The sequence below is a fragment of the Syngnathus acus genome, chromosome 1 (genome assembly GCF_901709675.1).
Source record: "Syngnathus acus chromosome 1, fSynAcu1.2, whole genome shotgun sequence".
Lineage (NCBI taxonomy): Eukaryota > Metazoa > Chordata > Actinopteri > Syngnathiformes > Syngnathidae > Syngnathus > Syngnathus acus.
Window position 1 is genome coordinate 5,860,360 of NC_051087.1, and position 24,491 is coordinate 5,884,850.

Consider the following 24,491-nt stretch of genomic DNA (forward strand, 5'->3'; position numbering starts at 1 on the left):
ATTTTGCAGGACCGTGCGCTGGGTTGTAAACGGCCTGCCTGGAAGCAAAATGACTTCCTATCCATCTCCATTCATTGAAATGTCTTTGCCACCACTGCTGCATCAGAGAAAGTGAAGTGGAATGATGGATAGTTTGTTGCACAATGGTTCTTGATCATGGTCTCGCTCCTTTAAAATCATACTAACGTGCGTCTGGTTGGCTGAGTGTTCATGGCTTCCGTGTCTTTGGCGCTCTGCGGATTGTGGTTAATGTCGCAACCTTGATTGCACAATGGAACAACACTTAAGCATTATTTGTGTTAATAAACATTTGCTATTTTCTAGAGAGGCTTTCAGACATGTGCAGACCTTAATGGGGGGAAAAATATATTGTACACTTTCTGTTCAAATACAAAGATAGAAAGGTCCATTTTTTAATTTGTGATGATATAAATGTGTATGGGTGGCTAGATTCAATGGCGTACTTGTCAGTTTATAAAATATCATTTTTTTACATACTGGTTATACAATGGCATGTTCAGTCTGCCAGCTGCTATGGATGGATGGATGGATGGATGGATGGATGGATGGATGGATGGATGGATGGATGGATGGATGGATGGATGGATGGATGGATGGATGGATGGATGGATGGATGGATGGATGGATGGATGGATGGATGGATGGATTATGATCCTGATACCCCTAATTATGTGTGGCCGAGGCGTTCGGCAAGGCTGGTTTTCCCTAACTGAAGCACCTGTTGTGAGTTTCGACAAGACGTGTTTGAACAAAGCAGTATTATTGCAAAGCGGTGCACGGAGCACCCCAGCGGGAAGCGGGGCGAAACGCGTGCTGCCAAGCTACGCTGGCACTGTGCCACTGAAAAGGCCAATCGATAACCACCAAGAATGGACAGTGCAAATTGGTGAAGTACCATCTGTGTAATCCTCTTAACAAACAATGAAACCAGAATTGCACTGGAGAATTTGGACTCCCTTGGAAGAGGTAATAACACAAAGCCAAGGCACCACAGCACCTACGTAGCTCATCTGTGTGCAGGAGACAGCCTGCAGCATCTCATTTTTTGCTCTCACACACGCATTCATACACACCCTTGATGGGCTAGCTCTTTTTCTCCTGATGCAGGCTGTTTTTTTTTTTTCCCAACCTCCCCTCCTTTGCAAAAACTATCCACGTCAGCAGCAGTCAGCAATGTCACATCATACAACATGGCTTGGAATTGTATGCATACTGACACGCACACCACACACACGTCGCCAAAGTATAAATATAAACTCCCTGATAATTTTAGACATCACAGCGATGTGCCATTTTCTATTTGATGCATTGCCTTCGATCTTACGCATCGGTTGTGCACTTTCAGACAGCTTCAGCCAGGTTCGAAACATTACATCACACGCACTTTCTGCTTTGAGGGAGTGGTGGGGTGGGGGGGGCTGTTGGTAGTGATCGATTATATAATTAGCCTCTGTAATGCAAAACAAAATTATAGCAGCAGTCCCCTACTCTGCCAGATAGAAATGTGCGTGATTAGGGATGTGGTGTGTTGCTGCCCTCTCCTCGTTAATTATCTGCAGCACTAATTGTCAAGTGAGGAGAGCGTGCAGGAGGTTTGGGTTCTTAATAGAGATGAAAAATAATTGAATTCTCTCCTCACTCTCTCTCTCTCTCTCTCTCTCTCTCTCTATCTCTCTCGTTCTCTCACACACACACACACACGCACACAGACACACACATGTACACGCGCGCATTCCGTTTGGGGGACTGGGGACTCGTTTCATGTATACTTAATTGGCAATTTATTCATGATGAAGTTGGTTATTTGAAGAGGCTTTGATGCTGCGGGCTGGTTGATGGAAGGAGGTAGCGTGTGCAAGGTGCACTGAGAGCTGGAGAGAGGGAATGAGTGATGGAGAGCAGTCATGGTAGAAATTAAACAGAAAGACAACCAGCATTTCACTACTTTTCTTTGAAAGCCCGTTGAGAGAATTCGCCATCAATGGATCGATTGTTGATTATTTTTTTTGAGGGAACACAACTTGATGCGAGTGTGTGATACATAAAGCAAATGATGTCATGGATTTAAATGATTTGAGGCTCACCTCTACTGGTTGCAGCCTAAATGCGATTCATTAACAATCACTTCCACAAGACTGTCAGAATTCTCAAGGATCAATTAATGCCCTAATCAGTTAGCATGTCGTTCACCGCTGGTGGAAATGAATGCGATCAAAAAGAAAACAACACAACGTGCAGTGAGAAGATAGCAATGCTCAATGCCAATGCCTAAGGTGCCCTCTATTTATGGATGGTGGGTCATGCTGTGAATGTAAAGCCCGATTTAGCTCTAAACTCGTTCTGTCAGGAAGGACAGAAGAGAAGTCCAACAACAAATGACAGAAAAGACGGCTCCTACCATGAAAACATTCACCAAAACATGCACTTTCTTCAAGCGCAGTCAAGCGAGAAAGATACGATTTTTTTTTTCAACTTTTACATCCGAATGCTGTCAGTTTAAAAGTGGGCCTTGCCGTGCGCGAGCGTACACACTGACCCGTCAACGCACTGGCGCTCATGCGTGTGCGCGTTTAGCGAGAAGTAGAACAGGCCGACTCTCGTCTGTCTTGCCGCTCTTGTTTACGCTGGATTACCCCAACGCTTCAAAGGATTTCATTTCTGCCCCATTTACTGGTGTGTCTGTGTGTGTGTGCGTGCGTGTGTGTGTGTGTGTGCATGTACGTGTGTGTGTTATCTATTTCTGCAGAGTGAGTAGCCCCGAGAAAAAAAGCCATAATTTTAACCCTCGAGTCGTTAGTCTTGTGTAGATGTCACCAAAGGCAACTGTGCTTTAAGACATACACACACACACACATGGACACACACACACACACACACACACATGACTTTTATGATGTGTCGATGTCTGGACCTCAAGAAAATCTCGTACCTTTTTTTCCCCTCAGATACCAGTCCCTCTCCGCTGCAGATGTAATCTCGGCACCCGAGAATTACATTTCAATGAAAAAGAATTATACGGCATAGAAAATGCAAGATAATCAAAAGTTCAATAAAAAGCTATGAGAAGTTTAATGAGAGTTAGATGGGAGGGTGGGTGGCAGTTGGTGGTTATCTGAAACACATCAAAGTACAGCATGAGGGAATGGAAAACAGAGCCTGCACTGAGAATAGTCCCAGCAAGTGGAGCAGAATGATGCACTGCAATGCTTCCCGCACACACACTCACGCACACATCTCATACATTTGTAAACTTGCATATTAAACAAAAAAAAAAGGCACCCACACAGTGTTGTTCAGATCTTGTTATTTTTCTTTTCTATCTGATGTAATTCTCCAATGTAAAAAAAAAAAAAGCAGAAAAATACTGTAAGTTATTATTAAATGTATTCTGTGTATCATCTCTCAACAACTAGAAAATTCAATTGTGCACAATCCCATTGTGTCCGAATCACCCAAGTGGATGAAAGGACTATTATTCTGACATTATCATATGACTTTACAGATATTACGATACACACAATGCAAATGTGTTCTTTGTAAAATTGTATGTAGAAAAGAAAATTCTCTCTGGTGGATGAAAAATCTTTGTAATAATTAGTGTCAATCCAAGAGTGTATTGAGAATTTTGTGAGAAATTATGCTGACTTCAAGTAAGCTCACAATAATTTGGATAAATAAATAAATGCGCTAGATTTTAGAGCTGCAACTAATTAATTGTCAAAAGATGGCAGCTTCTTTTTAAACATGGAATCCTTTCTCTTAATAGACTAATATTAATAATAGTCAAGTAGCAGTAATATAATAACTATATTTGGACTATTGTCACACAGTCCAAGAAGCAATCGTTAAAAAAAGATTAAACGTTGATTTAATAGTTAAAAAAGAAGTAACGCTGTTCATGTACTTCATCTGTCTCGTGTTGTATTTGTTTTTGTCCTTGTGTTGTCATTTGTCACACATATATGTGATGTATTGAAAGAAATTATTTGGGATGTGGAAAGGTTGAATCGAAGGCTTTGAAATGAGATATGAGTCAGCATGGTCTGCTGCAAATTGACTTCTGACCTTGGGAATTCATTTTGAAGGTCAGTCAGTAACCCGCAGTAGAGGAACAATTATAGACTCATGGTATGTATATCTACCATGTTGAGGGACTATCAAATTTAACAATTTATTTATTTATTTATGGCAAGCACTAATTTGACAAAATAAATTGTCATTATTTTTTTAAATGATTCATTTTGTGTAAATCTGCCTACCAGGGGCTTTATTGACAATTGATGTTGACTAAACAGGAAAAAAACCATATTGTTTTTGCACGTGTACATATTTGTGCGCTTCGTATTATGTCCAACTTTTACTTGTTTGGCGAATCACTGGCTTAATTAGTTTGGTTTCAAAGCAGTCATGCTGCAACTCATGCAGCATGCATCACAGCTAATTAGCCGCTAGCCGGAGCGGGGCATTGCTCTATAACTTTAGCAAGGCGGATTCATTTCATTTGTGATTATAGAGGATGATTTGCCGTTATAAATAAACAGAAAATAGTATGGATCGAATTCTTGTGTTCGTTCTTGAGGCACATCAACGTGCAGGGGTTGTCATCGCTTTTATCTCCACCGAGCATAATTTTTTCTTTTAACAAAATTCAAGTACCTGCATAATGTTGGTGCAAATAAAAGAAAATATATGAATCCAAATTCAAAGTCTCGTCTCAACTAAGCACCGTTTCTTTTTGTGTCCATTGCCGTCCTCTTCGAATCGCCAATAAACTGACATATTTCACTCAACCACAACATTCCTCACCTGAGACCCCTTATGCCACCTGCTTTCCTCCGACTTCCTCCTCGAGAGGCCTCAAAAGAGCGAGTGAGGCATGGCAGGACGTTTGCAAAGAGGTTGCTTTACAAGTCGAGAGTGAGAAATGGAGAAAAAATTGAGAGGCAGATGGGAGGGTGCGATGTATGTCTATGATAGCACCTGTATTGGCTCTTCTACTTCTCCCAGAGGACGCCTGTCACCGTGGAAGCACTGGACTGTTTTATCGCTCTCCCATGACTCCCTTTTGTGTCTCTTCCCCCTCCACCGCTTCCCCACCATGCTCCGTTTTTTTTCAGTTTCTCTATCTCTCCCAGGGTCTTTTAAAAATGTGTGTGAAAATGAGGTGAAGTATGAAGGAATGTGGGCAGGAAACAAAATACGTATTAGTTCAGAAAGAATATTTCTTGCACTCTCTTCCGTTTACTCGGCTCGTACATATGAACTCCGAGCAGCTACGCGTGGCTGAATGTGACCCAGTAGACAATCGCATATATCATTTCTTCTCTAAACAGTCCAGTATTGCACCAACTCAAAAATAGCAGTGTTTGTTTGGAAGCGTGCAAAGATTCTCCTGCATGAAGCCACGATAGGATGAGGTTTGTTTTCAAAATGAAAAACGGGAAGGATTTTGAATGGTGCTTCCATTCTAGTTGAGTTTCCTAAATAGATCAACGTTTTCAGTCTTGGTACGAACTTAAACCGAGTCTGGTTTGGTTCCATTGTGCAGAAAAAACATTTGATCTGATCAAATGGAAGAAATCAGGTGGTAGCCTAAAGGGCAAAATAGCGATGGCAGTCAGGTGAAGAAGACAAACCAATTCTAGAGATATAAAAATGTAGTCAGCTTTATTGTTGTTGTTATTGTCTGCTGGAGTGTCCATTCTCTTGAATCATAAGAGAAAATCTTTGTTGTGATATGTTTTGGTCATTTTTTTGATACCTGAGGGGGGAAACAGGTTTATAAACCTCGCAAATGATCAGCTGACCTGTTTTCAAATGTGCTTTTTAATGTTCTATTTCGTTTGCAACGTCTGCATGGGAATGCCGCATTTGCATCGCTTACATTTTTCTCGACATAATTTATCAACATGATAAATGAGAGGCCGCTACTTTCCCATTGTCTTGTGTTATTGACTGCTCTTGTCACGGAACACGAATGTTACATGGGCTCTTAATGGATTGGCATTAACTGGTCACGTCGGAATCATTTATTAAGTGTTTCCTTCAATGCTTGTGCCGCCCCTCAGGCCATGGTGGAGACGGTGAATAATTTGCTCCAACCGCGAGCCCAGACAGCGTGGAGAGAGCTGTCCACCGGCGAGCAGCTACACTCGGCCACGCTGCTCCTCGACACGGTGGAGACCGGCGCTTTTATGTTGGCTGACAACCTCCTCAAGACAGACACTGTGCAGGAGACCACTGACAACATCCGTAAGTGAATTTTGTTTCCCTCCATTTACAAAAGCTCCCAAATGCAGACTGCCAAAATTTTCATTTAACAATGGACAAAAGCTTTCAGTATTATATTTATGCTGCAGCATGCAATGGATTAATTGGATTTCAATTTTTTTTGTCCTCCAAGATGATTTAGATAAAAAATGTTGATTGTTAACTCCAAATGCTTTTTAGTAATCCATTCATCAACTATCCACCAGTAGATCTGTTTCAGTGTTGTTGTGGAGAGCTACAACATCAATCCATTCACCCTCCTCACTGCCACCATTTATTCACCACTTAATTGCCAATCCACCGATGCATCAATCTCCAGTACACCAACACAACAACAAATCACAAATAAACTCGCGCCAACCGTCCATCCATTCACTTTATTGATTACTTCTAATACAGTGGGCAACTCTTATATTAATAACTGCTTCATTTTTAACTGGGATTTTACAAACCAAAGCAGTAAAAAAATGTATTATGGGATAGTTGCACTGACCAGCTGTACCTGTTAGCATGATAAAAGAAATGGAATAGCTCAAGGATAAACTCGAATTACATTTCTCTCCAAAATGTGATTTAGCGGAAGTAGCCCATTTTGCATCATGTGACAAGTAGTATTTGTATTCCACTGTATCATTGAGCTGCCCTGTATTTAATAAGAAAGACAACTCTGGCAAATGTGAGGTGTTTAATACTGTTAGTTTTAGCCGTTGGAATGAGTCAACATTATTACAGCGCAAATTGAATAGATTGAAAGTTGCTTAACAATATTTGTCGCTATGATATCTACGCCCTGAGCGGCAGAATCAAACAAAATATTTAATCACTATCTTTAATTGCTTTTCACAGTAATTATCACTTTTGCCTAAAATAATTCAGTGGCGGCATGTGCAAAGGGGGTAACGGCTTGAATTTGCAAGATGTGTTACACTGAGCAGGCGTGTAACTGTCAAAGACACGGCAGGATGAAGAGCTTCAATGAGAAGCTTTGACTCCACTGAGACCTCTGCTGAGTGAACACAACACAGAGAAAAAATATGACCTTGAGGCTTCCAAAGCCGGGAATAAATTTGTCAAAGACACCTGTTTTTTTTTTTTCTTACGCGACACACACACACACACACATGCACACATCTTTCTAGGCGAAGAAAAACAAAGCTAGTGATTATAGTGTGCTGCATACCACCATCTCTCTTGTGCCTTTCGCTCCTCCATCATTTCTCCTCATTGCGTCTCACTGATCTCATCATTCTGATCAGTCGGCTGCAGAGGAAAAACTCTGAAATATGGCTGAGTGAAAAGCCTCAAAGCGTTCAGGCTCAGAACCTGCCTTTAATTGTAGTCCTCGTAAAGAGACAGAACTATGTAGGGTTTGGTTTCGGCTGTACCGCTTCCTGCAGAATATGTCTTGTCAGCATTTTTTATAGTTGACAGCCACTACTTGGATTATTGTTCTAATTTTAATCGTATTTATTTTAAGGGGTACAGAAGTTGCTTGTGGTAGCTGAGGCCTCTTATGGGAATATGTTGGTTGTCAGTGCTGGGCCCAATTCTCAAGCGATTGTTTCAGAACATCCACGGCATTGTTGTGTTGTTTAGTGAAAACCACATTTTGAATCATATTTTGCAAAATTAATTCCCAAGTATCAGATTGGTGAATACATCATATTCAGTTCACTACTAGAGCAGAGCATTTTTCACCATCCAATAGGAAAACAGTATTTAAGGACCTAAATAGCGGAATTAGCTAAGAATACGTTGAACCTGCTTATTTTTTCCATGTGAAGATAATTCGATAATAAAAATTTCTTAATGTTCAATAATATCACTAGCATTATCTCTTTGGACAATTTTGGAAATATTTTCAACAATGGCTCGAAATAATTATACTATTATTAAAATAGTAATCAATTAATTTTGACACTTCTACATAATTCTCTTCTCCCGTACTGTGTTTTATTTTTTTAGGCATTACTAATCAAAATGTGTAAATATATACGCACACAGTGATTGGTGACCAGACTTCAGCCCGAAGATTATTTTATGGGCCCAATTTTCTAACTTTCTTTCTCAACCTTTCAAAAATAATTATCGTATATTTATAGAAGTACCTTTACTAGTTTGAATGAATATCCAATACAGGAAGTCGAGGCAGCCCATCGCATTACAGTTTTCATTTAGTATTTCTAACCGTCTAACTTTAAGTGACTTGCCTTTCCTTTCCTAATCAGCGATGGCTTCACAGGAACAAGACACGATGATTTGTAGCTTGTATGTTCGCCTTCATTTCATCTGCCCCCACAACGTGGAGTGTCATTCTTGTTTCTCCCTCCTTCAGCCTTCTCCTCCTCCTCCTCTCTACCCTGATGCGGTTTGATCTTACGTTTCTCGCACAACACATCAACCGAGCCCCCCCCCTCCGGTGCAAAGACGCACTCCGCTTGAATGTTATGCCATCAGAGGTGAAAAGGAGGAGCAGGAAGGGAAATGAAGCCAAAGATGACGAGCGATGAGGAGTCTACGAGAGTGTGCTCGAGGCTGCTGGTGCAATGTCACATGATGCTCACATAGTTTTTCTTTCACCTCACTAGGCAGTGAAATCACAGCTCTTCACCTAATGTGGCTCTAGCGTGACACTTTACCTACTTAAGTTGAAATAGGTTTCATTGCCATTTTCTTTTCCTTCCACACTGCTAAGCATCTGCCAAAATGTAGGCTCGCTCATCTCCAAAGAACTCAAAAGAGGAAATAATCTTGTTGTGTGCTCATTTCACTTTTTTGTGCCATTAATCTTCCCTCCCAGCTAATCCAGTGGGCAGATCCGCTGCGATTATCTCTTCTTTTTATTCATAACTGGCCTGATCTCACTCCTCATCATGCTCCTCTACTTCCTCTCCCTTCTATTCCGACTTTCTCCCCCTCTGAGTCTTTCATGGACACTTACAACAGGAATCTGAATGACGCATCCCGAAGAAGCCCGAGAAGCATGCGACGTTATTAAATGTGTGACTATACGCTTCGGTAATTGGAAGACGAATTAATTATTAGCGGTCGCAAAAGAGTCATTTGAAGGAAAAACACAGCGGCATCACCACTGTGATAACAATGAAGAACAAGTATGTTTCGTATGAAGCCGATTGTCATGACACGGAGGCTTTAATGAGCAGCTTGTTTTGATATCCTGCTGAGATGCGTATGGATGTACGCGTGTGTTTGCGGCTGGGGCTTGATGTCAGACCCGCAGAAAGACAACGAAAGATGTTGGACTCCCTGCTACAGTTGTCCTGAATTTGTTGATATGCTTCCTGAGGTGATGTTAGATAGATATTGGATGGTGGGCAAATATAGTATCTTACAAAGCAGCTAAATAATAGGATGCCTTGTGGATCTATTGGTTTCAATTACTTTCTCTCTACAGAAGACATAATTAGGTTTGTATCAAAAATTATTTCATTTTTACACATAGATAAATACATTTAGGGATGTCAAACTCGTTTTTGTCGCGGGCTGCATTGTAGTCATAGATTCCTTCAGAAGGCCAATTTGACTGTCAACGTCATATATTATATACAGAATAGGAAACAAAACAAACTGATGAATAAACTAGTTTTGAAATCACACTAGTAAAAACGAAAAACAATATTTTAAAAAGATGAATGGTAATAAAAAAAATGCTAATTTCTCTATTTGATAAAAGTGAAAACAATTTGTAATTTTAGTATTGACATGAAGTTGATGCCTTCATGGGCAACATAAAATGATGTGGCGGGCCGTATCTGGCCCCCGAGCCTTAGGTTTGACACCTATCATGATCTTTGACACTATTTTGGAAAATTAAAACATATCTTTATACTCCAAACTATTGCAGATCAATTTGGTCTGCATGACAACAAGGGAACCTTGCATTTATCTCTACACGTATTTCACTGATCTCACCCATTTCCTACCCGCCCTTCATCCCAATCCTCTGACAAAAGCCACTTCTTTTCAGCTCCGTTCAGAAGCTCACTTTGACCCCCGCCTCTCACCCCAACCCTCCCACGAGGCTTCCTCTTTTCATCGAATATGTCCTTGTGTGGTTTATTTGATGCGCGAGCGAAAACAGTGTCTAAATCATCAAATTGCTCCGAAACCCAAGATAGTAATACACCAAAGGTTTAATTAGTTGTTAATTAGAATCTTTATCTATTGCATTACACAGCCCCAATCAAGGATGTGCTAACAAACTCTGACGGCTAAATTAGATTCCCACAATGTAAGGATTATCTACACGAAGACACAGTTGCCCATTCAGTCTGTAAAATTTGATTTACTTCACTTTAATGAGTGTCAGATATTTCTAGTTGCATAGTACGGGTGAGAATTGCTTGAGGAATAACGTTTGTGAAGTACTTAGTGAGAAAACACGGTTATATTAAACCTGAAATAACATGTTGCGCAATGACTTGACTTGAGGTTGTGTTGCATGTGTGTGTGTTCCAGAGCTGGAAGTAGCTAGGCTTAGCACGGATGGGAGCCTCACCGACTTGACATTCCCTCAATCGGAGCTACACGGAAACTCCATCCAGCTGTCAGCAAGCACTCTCAAACAGCATGGTAGAAACGGTAAGAAAGAAATTTCTTTCAGTCTCTGCTCGGAGTCATGGAACGCATCTTCGTGTTGTTTTTCCAACAGGTGAGATTAGGATGGCCTTCGTCCTCTACAGGAACTTGGGCTCCTATCTCTCCACAGAGAACGCCAGCGTCCGACTGAGCAGCGAGGCCGTCTACCCCAACTATTCGGTCATTGTCAACTCCCCCGTCATCATGGCATCCATCAACAAGGAGAGCAACAAGGTTTACCTGTCGGAACCTGTCATCTTCACGGTCAAACATCTACAGGTGAGTACGGCTCACCGCACACCCAGCGACACGCCTGAATACCGCTGAAGTGTCATGCAGGGCAGGGCTATGCAACTAGTCTTCATGAGTGGCAGTGCGTGTGCACACTTGCAAAATCAGATTTATTGATTTTTTTTCTACGTCTTGAAAAGATGTTTTTTGTGGTTGAACAGGTCACATTAAGTCTAGTTTTTTTTTGGTGTGTAGACTTTTTTTATATTCTCCTAACATCATTTAAAAAAGTCATTTATACAACTTCGACAATTCACTTCCTACCACTAAGTGCTTAAAGGTTCCTTGCTTTAGAATTACATGACCTAATACCTTTGTCCATAAAGAAGTACCTGTACAAGGATGGAATTATTTTATAGCAAATCCCAACACAATACTCAACAAGTAAATTGTAATAACGAGGGGCCGGGGCCTAATTTGTGATTAAAAACTCTCTGAAACGCATTAGTACCTTAAATCGTCATTCCCTTTATGATGTGTCACTTTTATATACCCTAATAGGCCTTAAAAAATCATTGTAGTCCCTGAGAACCAATTGGGCTAAATACTAAATAATGGGATCCACATATATCGGCTGGTCTAGAACTTTTTAAACAATTTGTTACCAGTTTTATTATGTCTGACCTTATTATTTAAACATACCTAATATTATGTGTATAATATATATATATATATATATATATATATAGTATAAAATATATAAATTATTTAGATATATAAAAAAATATATATAAAAACTATTGACCATTTCTTTCTGTACTTCCAATCCAATTTGTTGGCAGTAAAAGTGCGCTCTGTGTTTTAGGTGCTCATTTGGAAAGTAACACCCAGTTTTCACACCACCAGCAGCTCCTTCAGTCACAATTTCACACACAACGAGCACAGCCTTTCCAACGTCACCTCTTGACATGACATTTGTTGCCGCGTATTCTGTCCCTTCTGTTGGTTGTACGCATGTCTCTTTGACTGCCACTAATCATCCTGTTTGTTGTACCGAGCCATCTAAATGTTTTCTGACAGTCAATCCATTTTCTCCATCCCTCCCTCCTGCATTTTATTCCAATTTTAAATCTACTCTGTTTCTCTTATTCCAGCATTCGGAAGAGAACTTCAATCCAAACTGTTCTTTCTGGAGCTACTCCAAGCGTACCATGACAGGATTTTGGTCCACGCAGGACTGTCGTTTGCTGGCCACCAATCGCACCCACACCACCTGCTCCTGCACTCACCTCACCAGCTTCGCCGTGCTCATGGCCCACGTTGAGGTCAAGGTAGGCTGTGACTCGGGTCGGGCCCGGCCAGCGTGGTTCTGGAACGAATCATGACACAGCTTGATTTGCAGGCAAAGCTGCAGTTACACATCTTAAAAAGGAGGGAGGGGGTGGAGGACAGGAAGAGAATGGGACCACAACATCTGGCAAATGGATTCCGGATTCTCTCGACTCCACTCCTTAGTTATCATACTTTGGAAAGTTTTACAAGTGATTTGACAAACTCTATTAAGAGATCCTGATCGTAATATCAGATGTTACTATTTAAGTTATGAAAAACCAGGGACTTCAGTAAATATATGTTTTTCTTATTTTACGCAATCAAGATACAATACTGTCGAAAGTGACGTTACTTCAGCTTTCAGTGAGAACTGAACCTGACTTAATCCACCTCTCCAATGCCCCGCCATCATGTTGCAATTATAAAAACCATCAATAGTAGACAAAAATGCAATATAACAGAACACAACTACGTGCCAAGTACATATTCTGCCGCAGTTGAAAATCAATACTCATCTAACAACACGACCGAAACAAATAACTTAGAAAATACCACGTACTCGAGAAAAAATGCAGAATTTTAAATGTAATACCGATGTGGTTGTCTTGTCGAACTTTGCCTGCTCTGACCAACCAGTATGGAAAAATGACATCATCATAGGCAAGTGGTCTTTCCCTGTGAAGACGAATTTGATTGGATCTTAAAACAATGAAATGAAGACCATCGATTGTTAGCAATATATGAATAAAATTTCATGGTATTTCCTTTTAATGTCAATCCACAACAACAAAGCGGTCTTCATAAATCAATGCACAATCCTTCGCATTCATCTTTGCGTTCTTTTCTCCTATTAAAAGTCAGCTGTTGTGCATATGGGCACTCGCCCTCTCAGCCAGAGGGCGAGTGTTATTTCAAAGAGAGGTCACTGTCAGGGCTCGCTTACTTGGCGGCCGTATACGAATGCAGCGTGAGGCTTTGAGCAGCGTATCGATCACGCCGTTGCTGTGTTCAACGCAGATCAGCCTGCCAGCTTGCAGGATACTGATAGATTGACCCGGAACACCTGCGCAACACTATGCAACGCCCCGACTCGGAACGATCAATGACACACGGCCAGGTTGTCATTTCTCGTTACTTTCATATTCCGTTGAACTAAACCAATTTTCTTTTTGGTTTTGCATTGTTCACAGAAAGCAGACAGCATCCATGACCTCCTCCTGGATGTAATCACCTGGGTGGGCATCCTGCTGTCCCTGGTCTGCCTGCTCATCTGCATCTTTACCTTCTGCTTTTTCCGCGGACTGCAAAGCGACCGCAACACTATCCATAAGAATCTCTGCATCAGCCTCTTCATTGCTGAGTCGCTCTTCTTGGTCGGAATCAACAGAGCAGACCAGCCGGTAAGGACAGACATGCAATATGGGAGCACCGGGCAATCATATTTTACAGAGAAGACCATTGCTGGCGCTGCTGAAAGTACTGCTGTTGTATGCACTACATGGACAAAATACTTAACCTCTTAATTAGTTAATCAATCAGGGGTTGGCCCGGGTGATTTAGCGCTTAACCAATGGGTATTTGTAGCAGTTTATTGTCATCGGACAGGTTTGGATACAGACATGATAGCTGTCTATAAACGTGATGAGGTTATGTCATTTAAAAGACACTTGAATTTAAGATGATTTGTTTTTCCCTCAAACCCCTTTTATGCTAGATAATAAGGTTAAATTGATCTCATTATCTGCTCTTTATTTGTGTTGCATATTACAAAGACACACATGCAGACATGAAAGGAGAAATGCTAAAACAAAAAGGCACGGGGGAACATGTGTATCTCGACAGCTAGTGTCCATTTGACATTTCGTCCAACGTCAAACCATCACCTTGTAGTTCCACAAATATTTCAAATGAGTTACAATGTGTGGTTGTCAGGTGTGCGGTACAAGAGGAATTAAAATTAAAAACTAAATAAAACAGGTTTCACTTTATCCCTAACCCAGCCAGTCTGTTTTTCACTGAATAAACCCCCCCAAAATCTGACACCGAAATCAATCTACTAATAAATCCTTTGTAGGAAAATCAGCATTGCATTACATTTCTATTTTAATTGCGCAGACTGAAAAAAAAATATTGAGAAGTAACTAACTGAAGGACCTCTTTCAAATTTAACACAGATGAATCATCCCTTTCCTATCAAAGTCAATTTATTTTTCCTCTTTTTAGGACCATTGTATTTTATTTTGAAAAAAACTATCCTCAGGCTCTTTGTCCTCGCCATATTGTGTACCCTACATATTGCAGTATGTGCACATGACTATGTATTGACTTTGCCTCTAATAATGTGCTACTTCAGTCCTGCTTCACTTTCCTCCATGAGTCATTCACCCTCAGGTTAGTATGAATATATTTTATGCTTTTTTTGTTTTGTTTTTTTAATCCAAAAATCCATTTGGTTCTGCCAAGAATCTCAATACATGAATTTCAGCTCAACCTACCTTTTACAAGCTGCTCCATACGGACACATTTTCCCATTGCTGTTTCATCGTGTAAATTACGTTTGGGATGTAATAGGAATATATCTATGTAATATGTAAATGATGCCTACGCAGCAGCTCTCCTGTATTTGAAATTCATATCAAAACTGAGAATCTGGCTTCCTATCCAATAATACAAGATAATATTGAGCAGTTTTATTCTGGGTCAATGTGAAGTGGAATCTTTTCATGGTCGGATTCATCGCGCTCACTGATGCAGTGCTTTCAGTTGATTAGCAACAACCAAGGTTGGCCAGAACCTTCGTGAGTCTCAATTGACCAGGCTGACATGATTCCAATAATTTCTGGTTGAAAACAATCATTCATTATGATTTAGACGCTGGCACTTAGATTGTAGGTTAATTTGGCACGTCAAACACAGTCAATTTAGTGTGTTTTCTCAAACACTGATGATATAACTTTTGTTTCTTACTGCTGAAAAGAGAAAAATTGAAATTTTTGCGCACCCATGAACTGAATCTACTTGAATCCAGCTAATGTTAACCCAATTCCACATTAGGATCCATATATTACTTCATGCAGATATACGTAAAAAAGCAAAAGTAAATCACTTCTGTTCTTCATTTGCTATGATTCAGGTAGCAGCTAACAGTAAACCAAAAAAATAACAATGCCAAAATGAAGTCAAAATTTCCCAATAAACATCAAAACCGTCAAATAATATACTAAATTGTGCCTATTCACACATCAAGCATAGAGTGTTGTGATCACTCCCATGACGGCGCAGCTCTCCCTCTCACAGTCCACCGACCTGCTTCAGAATGACCAACATCAGGTCTAACCAGCCTCCACGCAGATTACTGCCTTGCAAGTCACGCTGGTCCTGAAAATAAAGCCCTAAATGTATAAGAAGTCATAAGAGGACTCGTCCAATGTGTCTTCAAATGAGTGAGAAATAATTTTCTTGCCATCGATGACTAAGACTCTTAGTATTGTTCCGCAAATGTTTTATAAGGAGTGTGATGCATTCCGCCAAGCAAGGTCACTTTTTGCTCCAGCTCTGTCAATAGTTTTGCGCATCAAAAACATTTATTGACAGACTTGTGTGACATCTGGCAGCATTCTTCATCTCACCCACTGTCCATTAGAGAAAGCTTCGAATTGTTAGTGGCAGAGAGGAGAACAAAATGGTTACACATTGTCTTGTGGAGTTGTGTGTGTCTCCGTGCTTGTGTGGAAGGAGATCATGTGTCTTTCTATACTTGCTAGCTGCCGTGCGTGTGCAGACCACTCTCCCGTTAATTACCGGTGGCTATACGTGACCTCCATTAACATCTTTGGCGTCACTTAGCTTGTAGCTGGTTAAGCCAGTAAATCCATCAGGAAAACCAAATGACTCCGCATAAGCAGCACATCCTTTTTCTTTTTCTTTTTTTTTTTCAACCTGCGCGTGTGTCTTTGTGTGTGTGTAAAAGCAAAAACGTGCCATCGTTAGAAATGGAAATGAGCGACTCCCTGGCTCCCTAAACTCATTGTCTGACAGACATTAGGTAATTGTCTTCCACTGCAAGCGCTTTCATTATAAAAAGTCACACTTTGAGCGTTTTCATTCAACGAGTCTTTAGATCGCCATGAAAATGATGGCCCAAATCGCACAGATCATTCTTCCATCTGCTTCTTTTCTTAAGCACCACTTTTTTCTTCCTGCCCTATTGCCTCAATTGTTAATGCTGTTTTAGGCTCGGTGCTTCTTCTTTTTATTTTCCAAGAGCTCATCTTTTTGCTGCTCTGTTTTTCCTTTTATACATATATAAATATATAACCTGCATATATCTGCCAGATAGTCTCTCTCGCAGGGCTTTTTGAATGTCTCATCATCTGCCTCTCCAATTCATTTTACCTCTTCATCATCTGTCAGAATGTGTTGGCGACTGCAATGTTTTGTAAATGCATTCATCATTTTCCGTGGCAAGGTAGTATCATTATTGGTGGGTTTATTTTTTTTTTATATACTTCTGATTCAGGAGAATGTGGACGGAATATTTGCTGTAATATTTTGTAATAATTTCCAGAAGAGGATCATTTACTTAGTTTTGCCGGTCGTCATTCGTCAGCGGCCTGGGCACGCGTCCATTATTATCAGTCCGTCGTTATTTCAAGCTGTATCAAACTAAGCTGTGTAGAAAAAGGCTGATAATGTAATGCGATGTAGTATTTGAATGTGAATCGTTTATTTCCATAATGAAATCCATACATAAACGTTTCAATTTTTATTTCAATACATACTATTAGGTATGTATTAGCTAAATTAGTTTCTGCCTGTCTTTTCATTTTACTGCTGAACTATCGAAACCATTTCACTCAGCAATAATTATCTTGCCACTCTTCCCTTTTTTTGAACGGTGCGCTTGCCTCGTCATCAAGTGTAAATCAGCGGCTGTGGCGCCGGCTTGTCACTTATGTTTTTTCACGGGTCTTCTTTGGGACTTGTTGACGTTGATCAACGGCTCAGCGAGAAGTGATTCCGTTGTCTGTAATTGTCATTATAATATGATGATTGTGAGTATGCACTGTTTTTCTTTTTAGCCTCCCCTGTCGATTCCACGATTGGCAACCCAATTTCCAAACCTTCACAATTCCTCCCTTATTTGAATATGACAAAGACTTGAGGATTCTTTGTCACCAAATTTATCTTGCCTTTTTTTAAAACTTTCTAAAAAAGACTGTACAGCCATCATTTTGAATATCACATCAATGTTTTGACCCGATTTATTTCTGTATTTCTTTTTCCTCACCAGATTGCCTGCGCAGTTTTTGCAGCCCTGCTCCATTTCTTCTTCTTGGCAGCCTTCACGTGGATGTTCCTGGAAGGGGTTCAGCTATACATCATGCTGGTGGAGGTGTTTGAGAGCGAACACTCCCGGACTAAGTACTTCTACCTGGCAGGGTACGGCGTGCCTGCTGTCATAGTGGCCGTCTCCGCCGCAGTGGACTACAGGAGCTACGGCACCGACCGAGTGTAAGCTATACGGAAAGATGATGGGGTGTGAAGGAAAGATGGGATGGAGGGAGTGTGCCTGCTGTCGTTTTGGCTATGGTACTGGACTCTACAAGCGCTTGAGAAGTGCCACTACAGAGAGGCTGAGATGAGGAAGTAGCAGTGAAGAATGGTGGAACAGGGGCATAGAGAAGTGAGACTGCCTACAGGAGCACAATATTGTGGGAATATTGAAAGGGTGCGAATAGAAAGCTTGGCCTCTTTGTGTGCAGCAGATTTATTCCCCAGGAGGGAGCGCGCTGTCGTCAACGTACATGACGACATACTCGCGTATGCTTGACTGAATTGCAGCTTGAATCCAAGAGAGGAGGCAGCAAACACGTCATTCACATGAAACATATGCATGCAGCACGTGCAAGAGTCAATCTCATGAAAGTTTCAACATGTGTGACCTCTGCCTGGGGAATGAGGTCACCGTTTTATTCATAGAAGCTCATGCGCTCATTGGCCACGACATTATATAACTCTGCACATTAGAATAACATACAACAAAAGAGCTTCTTTAGGGGCATTTCGAAAAAAAAAAATATATCAAACAGCTTCCAGTGTGATTCCAGTTATATATGTGACTAAAATTGCAATCAGATAATAAACATTGTTAGATTGCATGATGAAATTGAGATACAGTCATCAAGCGTTGAATAAAATAGTTATAAGGCTGTTTAATTCAGCACATCATATTTTAGGCATTCCACAAATACCATGTAACAATGAGAGATTACAAAGATCTGATTGGACATAATAACCTAGTTTGGTATTTTTGGAAACCAATGCAAGCGGACGTAGCACGACACATTTAAAAAAGTCTGTTGTGCGCCGTTGTGGGCGTGAACAGTCGACTTCATTCCACACCAATTGAAATGACTCTTGTCGTTCCCTTTACATGCGGTGAGCATGAGACACACTGATCATCCTTGAGTTCTCACACTATTGTGATGGACCTAATGCTGTGGTTTCATTTTATACAACCAACCTCCTTTTCAGAACAACACTCAAACTTGAACAAACATGCTTTTGATTGGCGAGTAAAGACATGCATTAAAATGCACTGCATGTATTTGATGATAATGCACTGGGAAATATAAGCACTGTGCATGAATGTTGCATTTTTCAAACTTAACACATTTATGTTAAACATTTAAAATCTCTTGCCCCGATGCCTTATAAATAAGTGCTTCCAATGCAGTGAACAATGACAGCACATTAACAAGCTGTTAAATGATTCACATTTTCACTCTGCTGCTCTGGAGACCGTTTGTAAAGTTCAGCTTGCCACGAAGTGCGCATCACTCTGTGGAAGTTGAGCAAGTGGATAAGGGTTGAGTCTGATGTTGAAGGTACACCGATGCCACTTAGCTCAATATTTCATCTCTGGATAATCAATAAAACATCAATCTGCATGCCAGACTCCAGCTGAATGTTCACACTGCAGGTTCTTTTCTGGACTGGCTGACAGAACTCTTTTTATAGACTATTTATTTTGTTGCACAGTAAAAAAAAAAAAGACAAAATTACTACAATAGACTTCAGAGTGTTGTCAAAAACCAGCAAGTTTCAAAAACACGTCTTAGTTATAATAATATATTTGACGCTATCAGTTTATCACAAGACGTCCATTCACATGAGTATCAAACTAAATCAAAAACCATGATTCATCTTCCAAATCAAACTTAGCCTGACTGAGCCCAAAATAGTTTTTGTTTTCAAAAGTTAAAATTCCTTGACAGTGTCAATAACAACAAACAGCCTTCATCGTCTTAATTAACAATTATTTCATAAAAATAAAACTAAGTGTTTCATTGAAATGATGGCAAAAATGCTTCGTATAATTCACTAGACACGTCATTAGCTACAACTGAACCATTAAATGTCGTGTGCAATTAAAACGCACAACCAGACTCCTTCACTGTATTTATTTTGAAATAGGATTAACTTTATGGTGCTGGAGTGATGTAGACTGCATCACACAGTAAGCTGTTATAAAAAGTCTACACACCCCCTGTTCAAATGCCAGGTTTTTGTGCTGTAAAGAAATGCGAACAAGAGAAATAATTTCAAAAATTGTTCCACAGTTAATGTGGTGTCTAAGTTAAATAGGAGGGTAATTCTCATTTTGAGAGGGGGAGTCAAAATAACGACTGAAATAATATGGCGTGCACGAGGGGGTAGGTTCAACATTTCGAGTGCCTCTGATATACCCCTCTCTTTTTTATTTGATACCTTTTATTATCATTTTTTTTTGCAATGTGCAAGTATGCCAAAAGTTGTGGCCAGTTAGTGTAACAACTAGTGTCCCTACATCCATCTAATTGTAACGCTAAAGTACCTTTTGTACAAGCAAAACATCAGTTATGTTCTCATTTATCAACTACCCCCTTGGAAATGGCATCGCTTCTTGCCGTTTTGAACAAAAATATGATACAAAGCCCCCTACTGCGGCCCAAATCTCGCTCACGTCTCATAATGAAGGGGGAGAGCAATGACTTAACGCAGGAGGCCATGGTGGAAGACACAGTGACACAGTGCGGGGCCCCCGTAATGGAGGAGGCACTCTAATGTGGTGGAAATTGAAAGATTAATAATTCAAAAGCAGCTGGCTGTGAATCAGTCAGCCATTTTGCTCCTGTGAAACTTTTTAAGCGTGGAGTTGTAACCCCCTCGGTGGAAGGTATACTTTCTCCTTCTTTGTGCTGCGACTGAGGAAAAGTTTAGGGGTAGCAACATATGCATAGTGGCTAAAGACACTATTCCACTGAACAGCGAATGCTGCGTTCACATCAGAGTTTGTCCGGGTTTCTTCAAGGTCGCAAATTTTAGCAAAATGGTTGCCAGGCGTTTGTCAGCAGTGAAAAGAAAACATGTTCAGAATACCCATGCGAGAAGAAAAGTACAGGCGAAGGTCCGGGCAGTCGTTGGGCGAATATTTGCAACCTTGAAGGAATCCTGAAGAGAACACCACATTTGCTTCCTCTGAAAACACTCACAATTGTTCGCCCCACAGTAGTTCATAGAGTTTGTTTTACCCATGTGGCAGTCTCCATATTGTTGTTAAAAGCTACAATATAATTATTTGCAACTTATTTTATGGACCCCCAAGCTATTGCTCACAGGCCACCGGGGGTCCGAGCACCCCAGTTTGAAAACCACCGATCTGGCTCACCAGAACTGAATGACTTCTCAACCCCAGACTCCATAAATAGAGTCATCCAAGCCTCTGCATTCAAATAACATATGGTTATATATTTCACCAAGCCACCATGTGGCGGTGTCATATCCAGTATGCATGCCCTTGGGGTGGAGCTAAGGTGTATCTATCACAGTTGATCATCTCTTTCCATCTCACCTTCCTTGTGTTGATGTATGTTTGAGCCATGTGCTTCCCCTCTTTCACTCCATCATTCCTATATTTGCCACAATTCCTTTTTGTCCTACACCTCTATCATGATGCATTTGAAAGTCATGTAAATAACTTGCTCCCCTTTCCCGCCACAGCGTGCATGATGCATAAGCTGTCATCTGCTGGTAAATCTTTGCCACCCAGCATCCCGCTGAGACATGTTTTAATCCCTCTGCATCTTTCCTCTCTCTTTAGGTGCTGGCTGCGACTGGATACATACTTTATCTGGAGCTTTATAGGCCCTGCTACACTCATCATAATGGTGAGCATGCGTGCTCACTCGCAGCACACTTTTGCTTACCTGCCATATTATTTGCGCAGGCTACGAACATTTAGAGCCTCCGAGACAGAATTCATTGCGCACTCTGAAAAATGAGATTTTAGACCACAGGTGCATAATGCTCAATAAAATAAAAAGGAGGCATAACCAGAAGATGCACAAGTGTGTTGAATGACACTGTCTAGGTTTGATCTGAGAATTTGAATTACGGGAAATGTAGTGGTGCACACAGCTAACATTGACATTGCCAGCATGGCTCTATTCCTACTCAGTGATGATAGATCTGGTGTGACTTACAGCATGAACCAGAACTTGTGTTTTGTTTACATGGTAAACTGTTAAATAGTAAACTGCCTGAGTCGAATTTCGATGACAGTTGCTGACTTATACCGTGTGAGAGAACGCCAGGTGTCGTAGCTTCAAAAAGAAAACATAACAATCCGGCTCCCCACTAATGTAGTTGGAGGATGACATAAAAAAAGGGTCTAGCTACTTTTTGAATGATGTCACTTCAGACAGCGAGGCAATGAAAAATCTCAAAAGCTCAAAGTTCAACTTCTTCTGGTTGTTAGTACAAGCGCCAAGTTCCTAAACTGTGCAAGGCATTTTTAAATGCTACGGGTGCAAAACATCCATGAAACAAATGGCTCACTGCTACTTCCAGTGTCACACAGGAAGTCGCGCCCGCAATTATTTCGACATCAGAGCCCTCATGAATAAGGTGGACAGGCTTGCCTTTTTGGCCACGGTCATCTGTGATGGGCTTCAGGTCCCCTGCGGCCCTCGAAAGGATAAGCTGTTGAAAATAGATGGATGGCCGTAATATGTCTCCGCTGGTTTCCGTAATTGTACACTTCACTGGAGATACTTTATCAAGTTCATTTTTTTGAGGAGCATGCAATCAACAACAACCTTGTGTAAAATTTGCTGTACACAAGCCAAAAGTGTTGAAAACTCCTTAATAAAGTGCCAGCAAAGTATTTATTGACATTACATTACTGTCAGCCGACTCTTCTAAGAGGGGAAAAAAAAGCTCGTGTGGTACTTTGTTTTGCAGGCAGAGTTGGAAATAGAGTCTGGGCTTTTGTCAGACGCAGATAAAATACACACATAAATCGCAACGGTAACAATGGCACATGTTCCCAATTAAATGAAGCCAGCATGCACACCGCTGTGCTCCGTGCTTGTCTTAAAGTCAGCCTGCTGCCGCTGCTTTCTATCGCTGATCTGACCAAGATTATGACAGGGGGCAGTGTAGTGTGCAGACTTTACACCCACTGCTAGGCAGACCGCCTCAGAGATGTGGCACAACTACAGCTCTATTAAAACACCAACGGCAACTGTGATAGTTGGATAGTCCCCCCAACGGTGATCCTGAATGGATATAATGACTGCAGGATTTTCCGGGGTTTCGGCACATGAAGTCAACTGTAGTGAGCAAACTTGTTATTGTTGGCCTGTGCCTTTGCTTGAGAGTGAATTATGTCGGGAACAAAGAGTTAACTCGTATCTCTCTGTGTGTTTCAGCTGAATGTAATCTTCCTTGGGATTGCTCTGTATAAGATGTTCCACCACACAGCCATCCTCAAACCGGATTCTGGATGTCTGGACAACATCAAGTAAGCGTACATTCGGTCCTGCTACCTGCTTATGGTGCATAAAGTTGAAGGACGTCAATATTTTACTGTTATTTACAATACAAGATATTTTCATCAAAAGTGTCAAATGGAAGAACCAGCACTCCAGTTTTAGTTGTTTTTTTTTTAAAATCAAGTGAGAAAAGCTGTCCTTGCTCTATGTTGGAATCCACCAAGCAGCAGCTTTAAAGCCCATCAACACCTTATGCATCGTCTGTCTGACCCATAAAAATTTTAAATAAAAAGATTCACTTGGACAACATCTCGACTTGTTGCTGTTGCCCAGCAACGCCACGGAGGCAAAAGTAAAAAGAAAATTCATTGCTCTTACTGCAAGTGCAACACCTTGCAAATCAAAGTATGTTTTTTGAACAACACCTATCAGCCACATATTAAAAATTTCCATATTTATCGTTACTTGTAACCTGTACAATCCCGTTCCAGCTTCATCAAAGCTTTAACTAGATATGATCAATTGTGAGGGGTATTCATTTATTTACCATATTTGGTAATTTAACTAGCAGTTTCATCATCATCCGGCATAATAAATTTTTTAAAATGTATCTCATTAAAGAAATATATTTACATATTGTCGGCTTTTTGCTCTGAGCTGCATTTGACCTGTTTGCGCACGGGTGTTCAGCTAAGCTATCTGGATTCTGGCTCCATATCCGCCGAATAGACCCAAAGGGAGATATGTCTGAATGTGTGACTGTTCCCTCTAATCTAATACCCATTGTCTTTGTATAATTCAACATGTTTGCATGAAATGCATCTCATTTTGGTCTGACATCATCTCATGAGGCCTCTTATTGAAAGTCACATTATTATTGTCTGCATATGACCCTCTGAGAACGTTACTCGAAAAATATGACTTCATTTCCAACCAGCGCTGTCTGCTTCTGATTCCTAATCACGACTGTGTTATTCTCTCCTTCCACCGACGCGCGAGACAAAAGGCTTCGCTCTAATTTGAACAATATGCCGCTGCTCAGTGACGGCGGGTGCCCTGTCGAAATGCGCCGAGCAATGTTTAAAGTCAATCACGAGATGGTTTGGTCATTTGTTGTTCCATATAAACACCACTGCTGCTGTCTCCTTTGGCGAAATCCCTGGGAAGCGTTTTAGAAATTAAGGCGCAACCACATGATCTTTCCCTCAGTGCCTTTCA

General features: G+C 40.8%; 1 protein-coding gene across 12 annotated transcripts in view; it reads left to right on the forward strand.

Moving 5' to 3' along the window:
- Window positions 1–24,491, forward strand: part of adgrl3.1 (adhesion G protein-coupled receptor L3.1) — a 118,836-nt gene that overhangs the window by 82,521 nt on the left and 11,824 nt on the right. For all 12 annotated transcript variants that reach the window (XM_037261741.1, XM_037261774.1, XM_037261783.1 and 9 more), the window contains 8 exons: window positions 6,090–6,273; window positions 10,771–10,893; window positions 10,964–11,169; window positions 12,276–12,452; window positions 13,644–13,853; window positions 17,747–17,967; window positions 21,599–21,665; window positions 23,211–23,302. In XM_037261741.1, the coding sequence (XP_037117636.1) occupies window positions 6,090–6,273; window positions 10,771–10,893; window positions 10,964–11,169; window positions 12,276–12,452; window positions 13,644–13,853; window positions 17,747–17,967; window positions 21,599–21,665; window positions 23,211–23,302 (1,280 nt within the window). The remainder of the gene's footprint in view (window positions 1–6,089; window positions 6,274–10,770; window positions 10,894–10,963; window positions 11,170–12,275; window positions 12,453–13,643; window positions 13,854–17,746; window positions 17,968–21,598; window positions 21,666–23,210; window positions 23,303–24,491) is intronic.